Here is a 13802-nt window from a genome sequence, read left to right as displayed (position 1 = left end):
AAAACAAACCAGATGAAAAAAAAAAAAAAATCCCCAGGGTAAAAAAAAATAAGTCTACTAAAATAAATGGGAAGACCTATTTTTTTAAAAGCCACATGACATTTTTTGCATTAAAAAATAAGCTAACTGATTTAAAAAAATTATGTGGGCGTATATTTGCAACATTCTATAATGACATATGCACCACTTTTTAACAAGATGTATTTTGCTATAAATCGCGAGGGCGGGGGTATATTTGCACATTTATCCTTATGAGGCTAATATGACATGTCACCATTCTCGGCGTGTCTAGTGGACATTCGACACTAACGTGGCGTGACGTGACACATAAGCTTAAGTTGTGTAAATGATCATTTTGTAAGTTGGAATGGATAAGTTGAAGTGTATAAATGTACATTTTCAAAGTTAAATGTTTAATCGCTTGTAAATGAAAATTTAAAGTGTATCTATGTATTTGGCAAATTGTGCAACTGCTCAAAAGTACATTTTTAGTAAGCTTTGGCCAAACACTATAAATAGTAATATTTGAAACTTCAGATTTGTCAAGTAATTCTCCCATTAGAAAGGGAAACTCCAGCCCACAAATCACAACTTCCATGGTGAATTGCAAGTAACACATAATTATCAGGCTCTAATTAATCACTCTGCTTGCAGATTGTATTCTAAAATTGTTGATCTTCACCTTTTGTCAATTTAATTTTTAAAATCTCATTTATTGGCTGAAATAGGGTTTCGATTTTGCATAATTTGGTTAATATGATGATATTTTTAGGGAATTCAGTTATTTACACTGTTCAACTTACTAGATCAATTATCTGTTATTGAAATTATTTGAATTAGCGTTTGTGATTAATAATTCAGGTTGCGTTTGGATTTGATTTGATTGAGGTTGTCTTCATTTTTTTTTAATGAAAATCAACCTTGGTGGTTTTTGGTTTTCGAAAAATATTTAGTTGCATGAGTTAGTGGTGAAATGAACGCAAGAATTGTGAAATTTGGAAAAAAGTAGTATTTGTTTTTAAGTTGAAAATTGTATTTGAATATTGGAGTTGTTTTTGGATTTTCGTGAGTGATTTGGAGTGAAAACTGTTTTTTGGAGTTTTTCGAATTCCGGAAAATTGTAACAATTCTATGTCCAAATAGTTTTCCAGAGTAATATTCGGGAAAAAGGTGAAAACTATCCATAGCCAAACAGGCACTTAGAAAGCCTTTGCACAATTTGCTTCTGATCTCGATAAGGCTACTCCGAATCAATTTGGTTTAAGTATATAAAACTGTCATTTCAGTTTTAACTGAATTTTCCTTGGTTTGATTTGTAAGGCAATTTTTTTTTTTTTTTTTTGAAGCCATATGTGTTGCTTTTGATTCCTGGAATGCTTTTCATGTGACTACCCTGTTGGAAGTTAAGGAAAATAGGAGAGCTCTTAATGTGAAATACATGATCCTTAACTAAAATTATATCTTGAAACGGCTGTCTCGGCATTACTTTGAGACGTTTTCATTCTAGATCCTTAATTTCCTTTCCCTAATGTGTTGCTTGTTTTGTTAGACTCGAAACAATGGTGAATCGAGTCTTGATGAAGATTGAAGAAACCCTAGAAAGGAGAGAGAAGATACAAATGAGTTAATGAATTGTTAACCCTGAAAGGTCTGGTCTGTGTACTTATTACAATTGGGCCGGGTCCTGGGCCACTTTCCAATACAAAATGCTGAATAATAAAACTAAGCTAAAACTAAATATGGGCTGGTGTCTAAGTAGGCCCAATACCCCCCCTCAAGCTGGAGGGGGATACCACGCCAAGCTTGCCAAGCAGCCCATGATGAAGAGAACCTGAAAGAGACTTAGTCAAAATGTCAGCCAATTGTGAAGTAGTAGACACATGATGCAGAGATATCAAACCATCGCCCAAACAGTCAATGTCAATATGTTTGGTCCGTTCATGGAAGACAGGATTTTTGGCAATGTGTAGAGCAGCCTGACTGTCGCAAAATATAGGAACTGGCCTTGTGTAAGGCAAACCGAGATCACCGAATAACCTGACCAGCCAAGCAATTTCAGCAACAACCTTGCGCAAAGCCCGATACTGAGCCTCAGCGGAGGATAGAGAAATGGTTGGTTGCTTCTTGCTTTTCCATGAAATAGGAGAACCCCCAAATGTGATATAGAACCCAGTGATAGATTTGCGAGACTGAGCACAAGCAGCCCAGTCTGAATCAGAGTAAGCCACCAGTGAAGTATCAGAAGAATTAGAGAGCAAGATGCCCTGATCTGGTGCATTAAGTAAATAGCGAAGCACATGTAAGGCAGCAAGCATGTGAGGCACTTGAGGGTTTTGGAGAAACTGACTTAAGTGCTGAACTGAGAAGGCAATATCCGGCCTAGTATGTTGCAAAAAATTCAATTTCCCAACAATTCTTCTGTATGTACTAGGATCAGTTGGAGGGGCAGACATATCAGTAGTCAGCTTGACAGAGAACTGTCCAAAGGTGCAACGACTGGAGTGAAATTCTGGCAATGGAACTCAGACAGTAGATCAGTAGCAAACTTGTGTTGAGACATGATATAGCCTTGAGGATGTTTGGTAACCTCCAAGCCCAAAAAATAGTGTATGGAACCAAGATCCTTGATCTTGAACTGAGAGTCTAAGTAGGCCTTTAAACTGTCCATTTCAGAAATATCATCCCCAGCAAGCAAAATATCATCAACGTAGACTGCCAAAACAGTGAGGGAGGAGCCATATCATGTTAGACTTGAAACAATGGTGAATCGAGTCTTGATGAAGATTGAAGATTCCCTAGAAACTAGAGAGAAGATAAACGGGAGAGAGAATTATATTTACAGAAAAGGTAAAACAAATGAGTTAATGAATTGTTAACCCTGAAAGGTCTGGTCTGTGTACTTATTACAATTGGGCCGGGTCCTGGGCCACTTTCCAATACAAAATTCTGAATAATAAAACTGAGCTAAAACTAAAATATGGGCTGGTGTCTAAGTAGGCCCAACATGTTTTGTACATTTCTCGACGTTTAAGAACCTTTATTAGATTTGATAAATCCAGATATAAAGGAATCAGGTTGAGGTACTCCGAGAAATGCGGTTACCGAAAGTGAAAGATAAATGTCCACAAATCGTTAGGATATGATTTTAGAAGACAGCTAATTGTTACATCAATTTCTTTTAGTATTTGCGTGTTTTCAAGATTTTGTTTAAGTGATCATGGCTCATCTGCATTTCCTGTGTCAGTTGGTACTTATCATGGCTCATGGATGATAGTATCATGCATGGATTTGTAATAACTTTGTATTGATTATGCAAGCTTATGTAACTTTCAGATGTATAAAACCCATCGTCGATCTTTTATGGTTTCCCAGTTATCTTCTTCGGGTGTTAAGTTGACTCACATTTATTGGTTTTCTGTTAAGGTTCTTGTGGAAGCTTCTTTTCCTCAATCCTTTGATGGGTGCACCTAAGCAGAAGTGGACTCCTGAAGAAGAAGCTGCTCTTAAAGCTGGGATCCTTAAATATGGGCCAGGCAAATGGCGTACAATTCTTAAGGATCCAGAATTTAGTGGAGTGCTGCATCTGCGTTCAAATGTTGATCTCAAGGTAGAGGTTTCGGTTTATTCTTTTATTTTTTAATTAATTTTATTCAGGGGATAAGAATTCTAGATGTTTCTCGAGTCAGATGATAGTTGTCCAGTATATTCTGTTCTCTATAGCTACTTGGTTAAGCTGAAAGTCTTAATACAACTATATACCTTTGAGATGATGTACAGGACAAGTGGAGAAACATGAATGTGATGGCAAACGGCTGGGGTTCTCGAGATAAAGGGAGGTTGGCTTTGAAAAGGATGATTCAGGCCCCTGTGCAGGATGAGGTAGCTGTTACCTCGGCAGCTGAAAGTGATGAGCAAATACCTGAAGCAAGGCCAGCCACTACTTCTAGTGGCTCTTCGCAGTATGGTGGTTCAAGAAGATCTCTCCTAAGGTTATACTTGTTCAGTGATTCTTAGTTGTTACAGCACCATCCTCATGTTGTAATCTTGTAGTTTTATTTGTGCTTATGGATATCATTAGATGTTGGTTCTTCTCATATTCATCTTGATTTTAAGAACTTTCACTTTTTCGAAATGGGGTTGCCGACATGTAGGTTTATCTAGTTTTTCAGCATTTTGAAGCTCACAGAAGCTTGTCATTAAGCCTCGTGCCTGAAAAATGGATGTTTATCATAGGTTCATCAACTTTCCATTTGTTTAGTCAGTATGATACTATAAACTATCGTTGGCAGCATTACATTTTATTTATATATTTACTTAGGAAGAATGATCTTAAGATAGGGGTAAGGTCTACCTATCAAAAAAAGGTAGGGGTAAGGTCTACTTACACACCACCCTCCCCAGACCCACTTGTGCGATTACACTGGGTGTGCGGTTGTTGTTGTTGTTGTACTTTGGAAGAACGATCTTCTCTAAGTCCTGCTGATTTGTTATTGTTATAGGTTGGATAATCTTATAATGGAGGCTATAGGCAACTTGAAGGAGCCAGGTGGTTCCAACAAGACTACCATTTCTACGTACATAGAGGTACTTGTCGTCTTATTTGAGCTTCATGTGCGAGAAGTAAAGATACAAATTTTAGAGCAGTATTCATTAATTATTACCATGCATGGCATTCTTATTGACTTTGAAGGACCTGTAACATGTTATAATTTTGGAGTTTTGCTTCTTATTTTGCCATTACTAACATTCTGAATGGTGTTTGGAATTGGTGATTCGTTCGTATTTGCTTCTGAGGCACTCTTGGAGTCGGTATAACCAAACCTTAGGGGTCGTTTGGTAGGACGTTTTAGAGAAAATAATACATGTATTAGCTTTGGTATTATTAATCCCTTGTTTGGTAGTGTTCTTCAACCTATCTATAACTAATACATGTATTAGTTATACACCCTATTCAGTACTCTTCTAATACATAGCAACACATGGTATTTCCAATACAAGGGTTATTAATACATGGATAAGCATGGTTAAAGACAGAACTGCCCTTAATACACTAAACCAAACAGTGGATAAGGAATAATCCCAACATTAGTCCCCAGCATTACTAATACACCCTATTCTGTACTATCCTTATACACTCTACCAAATGACCCCTTAGTGTGCTTTAGTCATTAGTGTGGCACTGGTTATATGTCTGCGACTTGTAAAGCCTTTTAATGAAGAAAAAAGAGTGAGCTTGCTTCTTCAATGCCGTTATCTTAGTCTAGGATATCGAGAATGGCTGGAAACAAGACCAGCTATAATTTGATCATTTAGCCATAGGGTTTTGTTGCTCGGCTGTAACTCCTATACGCAAGACTCAACTGCATTCGAAAGTGTACTTGCAAAATACCACATCTATCTGTCCTGGAGTATGTATCCACTTTAATATATATATGGAATGGCACATGGACCAACTGTAACATGAATCTGGTAGTGCTATATTGTCCTATATTAACATTATTTTATATATGATCCTGATTCCTTTATTATAGAGATTGCCCCCATTCGCCAAAGTAAGGGCTTTCGTAAGCTGGTTTCCCCTATAATTGTTGGCTTGTCCATCCTGACTAGAACATAGAACTTTCTGGTAAATAACCCAAACAGGTTAACACTGCTGCAGTTTCACTTCCTAGCATAATCATGACTTATTACTGGATCTGTTAGTTTATTTACGCAATATAGCTGTTTCCATTTTGTAGGACCAATTTTGGGCACCTCCAAACTTTAAAAGGCTACTGTCGGCAAAACTGAAGTATTTAACTGCAACTGGAAAACTCATAAAGGTGATTTTCAGTTGTGTTCTGAGCATTTTTTAGTTAGATCATCTTACCCTTAGCTTAGAATTTGCACTTGGATTCAAGCTTTTGAATGATCGGCTGTTACTTGTACTCTTCATGGTTGATCATAATACTCGCAGTATAGTTCTTCTGCAGATGAAGCGGAAGTATAAAATGGCACCTAAATTGACATTCTCTGACAGAAGAAGAAACCTGTCCGTTCTCCTCCTGGATAGCAATCAGAGGATCTCTTCTAAGGTTGACGGGGATGACATAAACATGCTCACTAAATCTCAGATAGATTTAGAGTTAGCAAAGATGAGTAGTATGTCACCTCAAGATGCAGCCGCTGCTGCAGCACAAGCAGTTGCAGAAGCAGACATTGCTATAGCCGAAGCTGAGGAGGCAAATAGGGAGGCTGAGGCTGCTGAAGCGGATGCTGAAGCTGCACAAGCATTTGCAGAAGCTGCAATGAAGACACTACAAGGGAGAAGCATCCCAAGGATGGTAAGACATCATTAGTGTCAGTAACCTGGTCTTTTCTAATTGCATCTACTGCCTCCTCATCCTCCTCATCCTCCTCCTCCCCTCATTTCTTTCTTTTCCTTTGTGGTTGGAGTCATTTTGGCTCAATGTCTAGAAATAATCTACTTGGACAACCCTTGGTACCATTGTGCATGATTTTCAGTTCCCCTTAAAGTTAAGATGAGATTTACTAATTTAAAAATAAAGGGCACTACTTAAGGTTGTGTTCTTAAGCAGCTGAAATATACCTTAGTATAAGTAATAGAGTTGGGAACTATCTTGTTGCCATGCATAATCTTCCTCTGGCCACATTAGTTTCTATTTCGACTGCTGTCACTTTGTCAATGTACTGTTGTGAAATTGGCATGTACCATCTGCTTAAATTAAATAGTTTGTGAACTGCTGCACTTAGCTCTGTGTAATACAATCTCAACAACCTGTATTATGGTGAGAATTGGAAGCTCTAGGCATCAGATAAAAGCATTCTACTTTTCTACTTATTTTGGCACGTGAAGATTTATGAACTCACTCTTCTGAGAGTGAGGCTTGTATTTTTTTTTTCTTGGAGGAGGGGGTTGGATGTGGAGGAGAGAATTCAAAGGGGCACAATGAAGTGTGAGGAAGCTGCTGAAGCATGTCAGCCTGCATTAGTAGGTAATCTTGGCGGTTACAACAGGTTTTGGTAGAGGGGTGCTGGCTGAGAAGTTGGAATGATATGGTTCTAGTCTTCATATTCCGAGGCACTAACAGTCATACATATCTGTACACACACACACACATATTTAATTTTTTGTTTATATTTCTCTTTAAATGTCCCATCAATGTAAATGTGATGTAGACTTCTTGTAAGTTAATTAGGAGGGTAATGATACCTACATACTACCAACTCTCTGCCATAGTTGATAGAATTTCAGCTGTGTAACTTTCTGTGGCTCGATGCAGCAATTGATTTATCCTCACTACTTTGTTGTGTGAAAGCCTGGTCACTACTTGTTTCTTATTCCCATTTTTAATTGTTTACTCTACCTGAAACTGTGTAGACGATACGGGCTTGATTGAACTTTCAGAGGTTGTGCTAGATACGCGAGTTAGAGCTTTGCTGGATTTTCTTCCAGTTTGATATTTTTGTTCGCTCAGCTAACTCGCTTGTTATTGTTAGCTTGTAAATATGGTAAAAAAGTTTGTGGGAATGGAATAATCCAGAAAATTTATACTCCAGCGTGGTGTCAGCAGTGAGGTCTTTCTGATGGTAGGAATTTGTATCTCCCTTTCACCTGGACAAGGCTGGAGACTGTCAGCAAATTGTTGTTTTTGGATATTAAGACTGATGAGCAGTTTCTGGTAGCTGGTGGAGTTTTCTGCGGACTGTGTGTCACGGGTAGGAACTCATGAATAAAGTAGTTTGGGCGATCACACTGTTCTTTGTTAAGTGTATACAGACGTGGATTCACTCAGTGAACATATGGAAGAGAGATGATTTGATGGATAGTATTGGCGGAAAGTAGATACTGTATTGTATCAACTGCTTTGTTTTAGTTTGTATAGCTTTTTGTCACTAAATACCCATCCGTCGAAAAGACTACAGCGGAGTTTGGTTGACAGTTGATAGTTGTACAGTGGTCTCCGGTATCTGCCTCTTGATCTCACTGTGTTTCTCGACGTGCAAACTTTGTAATTGTTCATAACAATATCATTGAGTTATCTCGAATGTTACAGCTTAGTGATCTTTCCTTGTTATACCAAGATGGTCTTTGGCTGTGTAAGGCTCGCTAATTTGATGCTTTCATGGATGGTCTGTTGATTGTTTCCTCATGATGATTTTGGTTTGTTGATTTGTAGTTTTCTATTGCATAATCCTTACTTTCAGCTTAGATAAAAGCATTGAAGCACTTATGCTTCAATATTCACTTCGGACGGAGGCACTTTTTAAAAAAAAACAAATAATTGTATTTTAGTAAACAATCCTTTAACTTTGTCTTACCTTAAAGCATAGTCAATAAAAAATTATGGCATCACCTGTTAAACGGCTGTTGATTGTTTAAAAAAATTTAACATTTCTTTGAGCCCTCTGTTTGCGACAGTTTGGCCCTAAAGAACATGATTCTAAACAATTCAGACAGATGAGATGAAAGAAAAACCTGCATCTCATGAAGCTCTGACCCAAAAGATGAAGTAACTTTTAATATTTCACACCAAAGAAAAATCCATAAGAATCTGTACAACGAAAATGGAAAAGGATAACTATAATATACTTAATGACAACAAAATCAAGTATTACTAAAATGAGCTGAAGGGTTGACAGGCAAAATGATAACGAGAATAAGGAGTCCTCTTCCCTTATATTATTCAACAAGCTAAGCATATTGAGCTATTGCTGACCATTGGAAAAACAGAATAATCAGGAGTCAAAAGGACACTCATCAACAACTGGGCATTTGGTCTAGTGGTATGATTCTCGCTTTGGGTGCGAGAGGTCCCGAGTTCGATTCTCGGAATGCCCCACTAATATTATCTTTTGGCCTTTTTGATAGGCTAAGATCCTTAGCCAGTCCAATTCAACTCAAACCTTGCGGGCCAAAAGCAGGCCGGCCTTTTATTTAAAAGGATCTTAAAATGGCTACGATAATTTCAACCCAGCCCTTCATTTTTCTCAACCTTTGTTTCAAAGAAAATATCTTTTCAACCTAAATTCAAGCATAAAAGTATATCAATTTGTTAATAGTTCTAACATAGATTTTATAGAAGTACAAAATTCTACGAACTTATAACATATTCAACAACAAACGTCAGGCACTTTCGAATCTGTATGTGATAAGTTGTCTAAATTAACATCTTCATCTTTATCTACATTCATATACAAAACTAATTAGTTAAACATTATCAAATAACTACATTTCAAAAACTAATAATATTTATTCACTTAAAAATATTACCATTTTGAATTTAGGTAAAAACGTGCAATCAATTTCGAGCAACAACAAGTATTTGAAAATTTTCATGATGATTGCAACTTGTATATATACATGCTGGTTAGAAATTTAACGATAAATGAGTAAAGTATTGTGCAAGATATTAATACTTATTCAATAATCACTATTCATAGGTTTTTTTTTTAATTTAATTTAAATTAATAGCCTTTTAGTTCTTAACATAGATTTTATAGAAGTACAAAAACGAACTTATAACATATTCAACAACAAACGTTGCACACGTCAAGCCTCAAGGGCCAAAGATATTTTGGGTGATCTTTAATTTTTGTCCATCAAAATGAAAGTATTTAACTTTTCAAAAACTAATAATATTTATTCACTTCGCCTGGGTAAAAACCTCAGGGTTTTGAGTTCGTATATAACCCTTGCTAAAGTAGCGAAAATTTAAAAAAAAAAAAAAAATCGTTAGGCAGAGGTTGCCTACAAGCAAACTCTCGTCTTTAATTTTTATCCATCTAACCGCAAAACTCTACCTTAAGGCAGAGTTTGTGGGCAAATTATGCCTGATGGGGCAGAGTTTGCAGGCAAATTATGCCTGATGGGGCAGAGTTTGCCTGCAAATTATGCCTTAAGGTAGAGTTTTGCAGGCAAACTATGCCTTAGCAAACTCTACCTTAAGGTAGAGTTTTGAAGGCAAAATTCTGCCTTAAAGCAGAGTTTTGCCTGCGAAACTCTGCCTTGCGAATCCAAGTTCTACCTAGCGAATTTGTTTTTTAATTTTTAACTGAGCGGGAGTTTTAGGAGTTTTAGGCGAAGGGCAAAACTTAAAGATCAGCAATTTGAGGGGCAAAAATTAAAGACCATTGCATTTGAAGGACACTCCGCACAAAAACATGAATTTAAATTGACTTAAAATATCTTAGCCCAACTCTACCCCAATAGCAGGTTAGGTTGGATTGGTCTCGAGTAAACCTGTCCACCGGGCCGGTTGAACCAGTTGAAATCGGTGACTGAAACCGGCTCAACCGATCCCGAACCCGGATCACCGGTTCCCAGTTGACGGTCAACCGTCATTGATGGTCCGGTTACAGTTTCCAAAAATGTCGACTGGTGAACCGGTTAACCGGTGAAATAAAATAAAAAAATAGCCGTTGAAGGGCCGTTTCCCAACGGTCCAATTTGCATTTTTGGTCGTTGGCAACGGCCAAAATTGAGGTATTTGGCCCCCCACCACCCCTTAACCCCTCCAAACTTTTATTTTTAACACTTTAACCCCTCCCCTACTCCTATATAAATCCCTCTCCATTTTATTTTCATCCACACCAATTTTCTCTTCTCAATTTCTCTCAATTATTAGCTATTTTGCAACAACTAGCCACTTTAAAATTACAATTTCTCTCAATTATACACTATAAAGTGTAAAAGTTTCCTTCAAGTTTTAATTTTATATTTTGCAATTATACAAGCAAAGTGTTGATGGATTTGCAATTCTAGCCGCCTTCAATTCAACGTTTGTATTATCGAAATTTATTCCGGCAATTTGGTACCTTCATTCCAACTCTATTTTTAATTTCCGCAATGTAATTCTTACAATTTAATTTCTTGCAATTTATTTTCTTGCTTATTTGCTTCCGATTTAATTTCTTGCTATTTAATTATGAAGAGACGGGGCTTCTTTAGTGGTAGTAGTAGTAGTGGTAGGGGGAGGGAAAATATGGATGAAACATTTGTGGGTGAAACGCCTAATATAGGTTATGACATTAATGAAAATTATTCAATTTTTGATAGCGAAGTAATGGAACACCGATTTGGCCCAACCTTTCATCAAGTTGATGATGATGAAACATAATCACCGGAACATCCGATAGGAGATACACAAGCACAACAATCACAAACACAGTCAAAACCCGCTCGTAAGCCAACCTCTAAAGTTTGGAATTATATGACTAAAGATAGGGAGAAAGAAATAGCCACATGTAATATATGTAAAAAAAAAAAAAAAAAAAACATAGGAACAATAAGGATGGGGGAACGGGTTCACTATCGAGTCATTTAGCGGCAAACATAGGGATGTTTGGGGATCACAAACAGGTTCCGGGGTTATTCAAAAAACAATAGACCTACATATCGGAAAAACTTTTAGTTACAACAAGAAGAAAGACCGTGTAGAGATAGCTAAAATGGTAGCTTATGATGCTTTATCATTTTTCTTTCCTTCGGGGCCAGGTTTTGTTACTTATATTTGTTGACACCCAATTTTGTCACACTTTTCCTCCAATTAATTTATTTTACGCTTCTTGATTGTTAATATTTTGGACAAATTATGTTATCTATTTTTATTCAAAATAGTATGTGATTAATATTTCATACATTCTAGAGGTTAAATTTGTTATAATTAACTACATGTCTTCTACATATAATATTATACATAATATTGAGTCCAAGCCATTGGCAAAGAAGCCCAAAAGAAGTTAATTGAGAGGAAGAAAAGGCTCTGCCACCGGAAGCCCACTCTTACTCCCTTTTAAGATGGGCCTAGATCCGAAATTCAACCCTCTAGCCCAATTCTAGAGCCCTCCAAGTCAGCAAAATGATTTAATTGCCCTCATTTATTATTTTCAAAATCAACCTCACGTGATTTTGACAAAAACTTTAAAAAGTTTCCATTTTCTTATCACTTTCCCTTTGTCTTTCCCAAGCTGCGGCTTCACCATTTTGGTGAAATTAACGATTACTACCAGAGGCAAAATCACCACCCATATACTGCCACTATTCTGTCCATTTAGAGAGCCCAACCCGTGACTCTTCCTATACAAATTTTGAATTTCAAAGCCTCAAGAACCCTATATTTTCCCTATAATAGTCTCTTAATGCTCCAGCCGAAACCAAATTTTGAAAACCATAAAAAAAAAAATCTCTCAACTCTTGTCTATCTATTTTTTTAGTTTATTTACAAATTGTAGTTCTCATTTTGTTGGTGGAGTAGTAGTGGATCTAAGACCTCAAAAGCCCCATTCACTGCTCCCGTGGAAGGTAAAATCTTCACCATTTTTTTTCCTTCTTATTTTTGCTTTTCGTTTTTGTATCAAGACATTTAAAAATTATGAGTTTTAGGCATTCTTGAAATCTGATGGTGTTTATTTATCAATATTTATCAATCTTTATAATTACTACGTGCAAGTCTTTTAATGGAGTGGTACTTATTTTCATTTTTATTCTTTCCTTAAACTAAACTATATTTTTAGAGAAAAACATATTTTGGTACTTAATGAAACACGTCCGAATAGGAAATCATATAAACTTCCAGATTTCTAATTAATACATATATGTGCCAAAGAGATATGTTACCTGAGATTATAAAATGAATCCCATTATGCCCCTTTGTTGTTTTATTTAGCTGTACTTGTAATATATTATGATGGTGAGCTTCTCCATTAATTGTATGCATTTCTTTCTTGTATATTTATATATATACACTGTCGGATACTAAATATCATGGCTCTTTAAAAGTAGTATGTATTAGTTAAATGTCCAAATGCTTTAAGATTTGCTTTAACTCACGTTTGTAGCTACTGTAAGAAGGTATGCACGTGGTAATTGAAAATTTTCGAGTTCCAACTTGCTTTAAGTTTACAGTTTTCTTGATGGTTAATAATTTAATTATTTTTCTAACCCTTCTTCCTTTCTTTTTCTCTGTCTGTTACATGTACACATGGGAGCTAAAATGGAGTCTTAATTAAGACTCGCCACTACAAACCTCAGTAGACGGATGCATCATTCTTTGTCAGACCATACCGTTTTGAGTTCCCGTCCTTGTTTGTACAGGGATTTTGGAGTATACTAAAAGTGTTGGGATGGGGTTAAATTATTGGTTTTTTTATAAACTGATTGCTTGTTTGTGACTAGCATTAGTTTTTAATTTCCTAACTGTGATTATGTGTTTAAACCAAGCCTAGGACTAACATAGGGGTATTGGGAAATCTTCATTTGGTTACGTCGTACTTTGCACCGAGTTGAGAGTTTTAAATAGCAAAAGCAAAACAAATGTTTTTGAATTGGCTAAAAAGCATTTTTTGGACTACTTGGTGGTGTTAAACGAACCAAATGATTTACATTTCAAATGTTGTAAACTATGTTTAAAGCTAAGCATTAGACTTATTATTTTTTCGTTAATCTCGAAAGTTTCAAAATCGTTTTGCCACACGGCTTTGAGTCTATAATTAATAGTCACGTTCTTCTCAATCGCTTAAGGTAGTTAACTCATGTGTTAACTATTTTTCACATACAATTGGCCTTTCTAATCAATCTTAAGTCCGGTCGGTTAACCGTTTTAATACGGATCTTAAAGGGTGCTTAACTCCTCCCCTTTAGATTAATTGAACCCTTATCTAGAATCTTAGGTTAGTAGACTTTAAACGGAGTTAATATTAAATAATCGATAGGTGTCCTAATTCACCTCTAAATTAATTAGGTGGCGACTCCTTAAGTTAGTTAAATAATTTAAGAATCACCAATACGTTGTACTCTAATT

General features: G+C 36.3%; 1 protein-coding gene and 1 non-coding gene across 6 annotated transcripts in view; both read left to right on the top strand.

The window, feature by feature from the left end:
• The window catches only part of LOC132050040 (telomere repeat-binding factor 1-like), an 8731-nt gene extending 617 nt beyond the window's left edge, over nt 1-8114 (top strand). For 2 of the 5 annotated variants that reach the window (XM_059441049.1, XM_059441050.1), the window contains exons 2-7: nt 3424-3607; nt 3778-3989; nt 4500-4584; nt 5739-5822; nt 5973-6323; nt 6913-8114. In XM_059441049.1, coding sequence (XP_059297032.1) covers nt 3458-3607; nt 3778-3989; nt 4500-4584; nt 5739-5822; nt 5973-6323; nt 6913-6960 — 930 coding nt within the window. In that variant the 5' untranslated portion in view covers nt 3424-3457 and the 3' untranslated portion in view covers nt 6961-8114. Of the gene's footprint in view, nt 1-592; nt 607-3423; nt 3608-3777; nt 3990-4499; nt 4585-5738; nt 5823-5972; nt 6324-6912 lie in introns of those variants that run through there. The other 3 variants (XM_059441051.1, XM_059441052.1, XM_059441053.1) reach the window with 3 other exon arrangements.
• A 656-nt stretch (nt 8115-8770) lies between these two features.
• TRNAP-UGG (transfer RNA proline (anticodon UGG)) lies at nt 8771-8842 on the top strand. The gene has a single exon. It is a non-coding gene; the product is annotated as a tRNA-Pro (tRNA).
• Nucleotides 8843-13802: the final 4960 nt, after the last annotated feature.

This window comes from Lycium ferocissimum, chromosome 3, assembly GCF_029784015.1.
Source record: "Lycium ferocissimum isolate CSIRO_LF1 chromosome 3, AGI_CSIRO_Lferr_CH_V1, whole genome shotgun sequence".
NCBI classification, from domain to species: domain Eukaryota; kingdom Viridiplantae; phylum Streptophyta; class Magnoliopsida; order Solanales; family Solanaceae; genus Lycium; species Lycium ferocissimum.
This window is presented reverse-complemented; position numbering and strand designations above follow the sequence as displayed.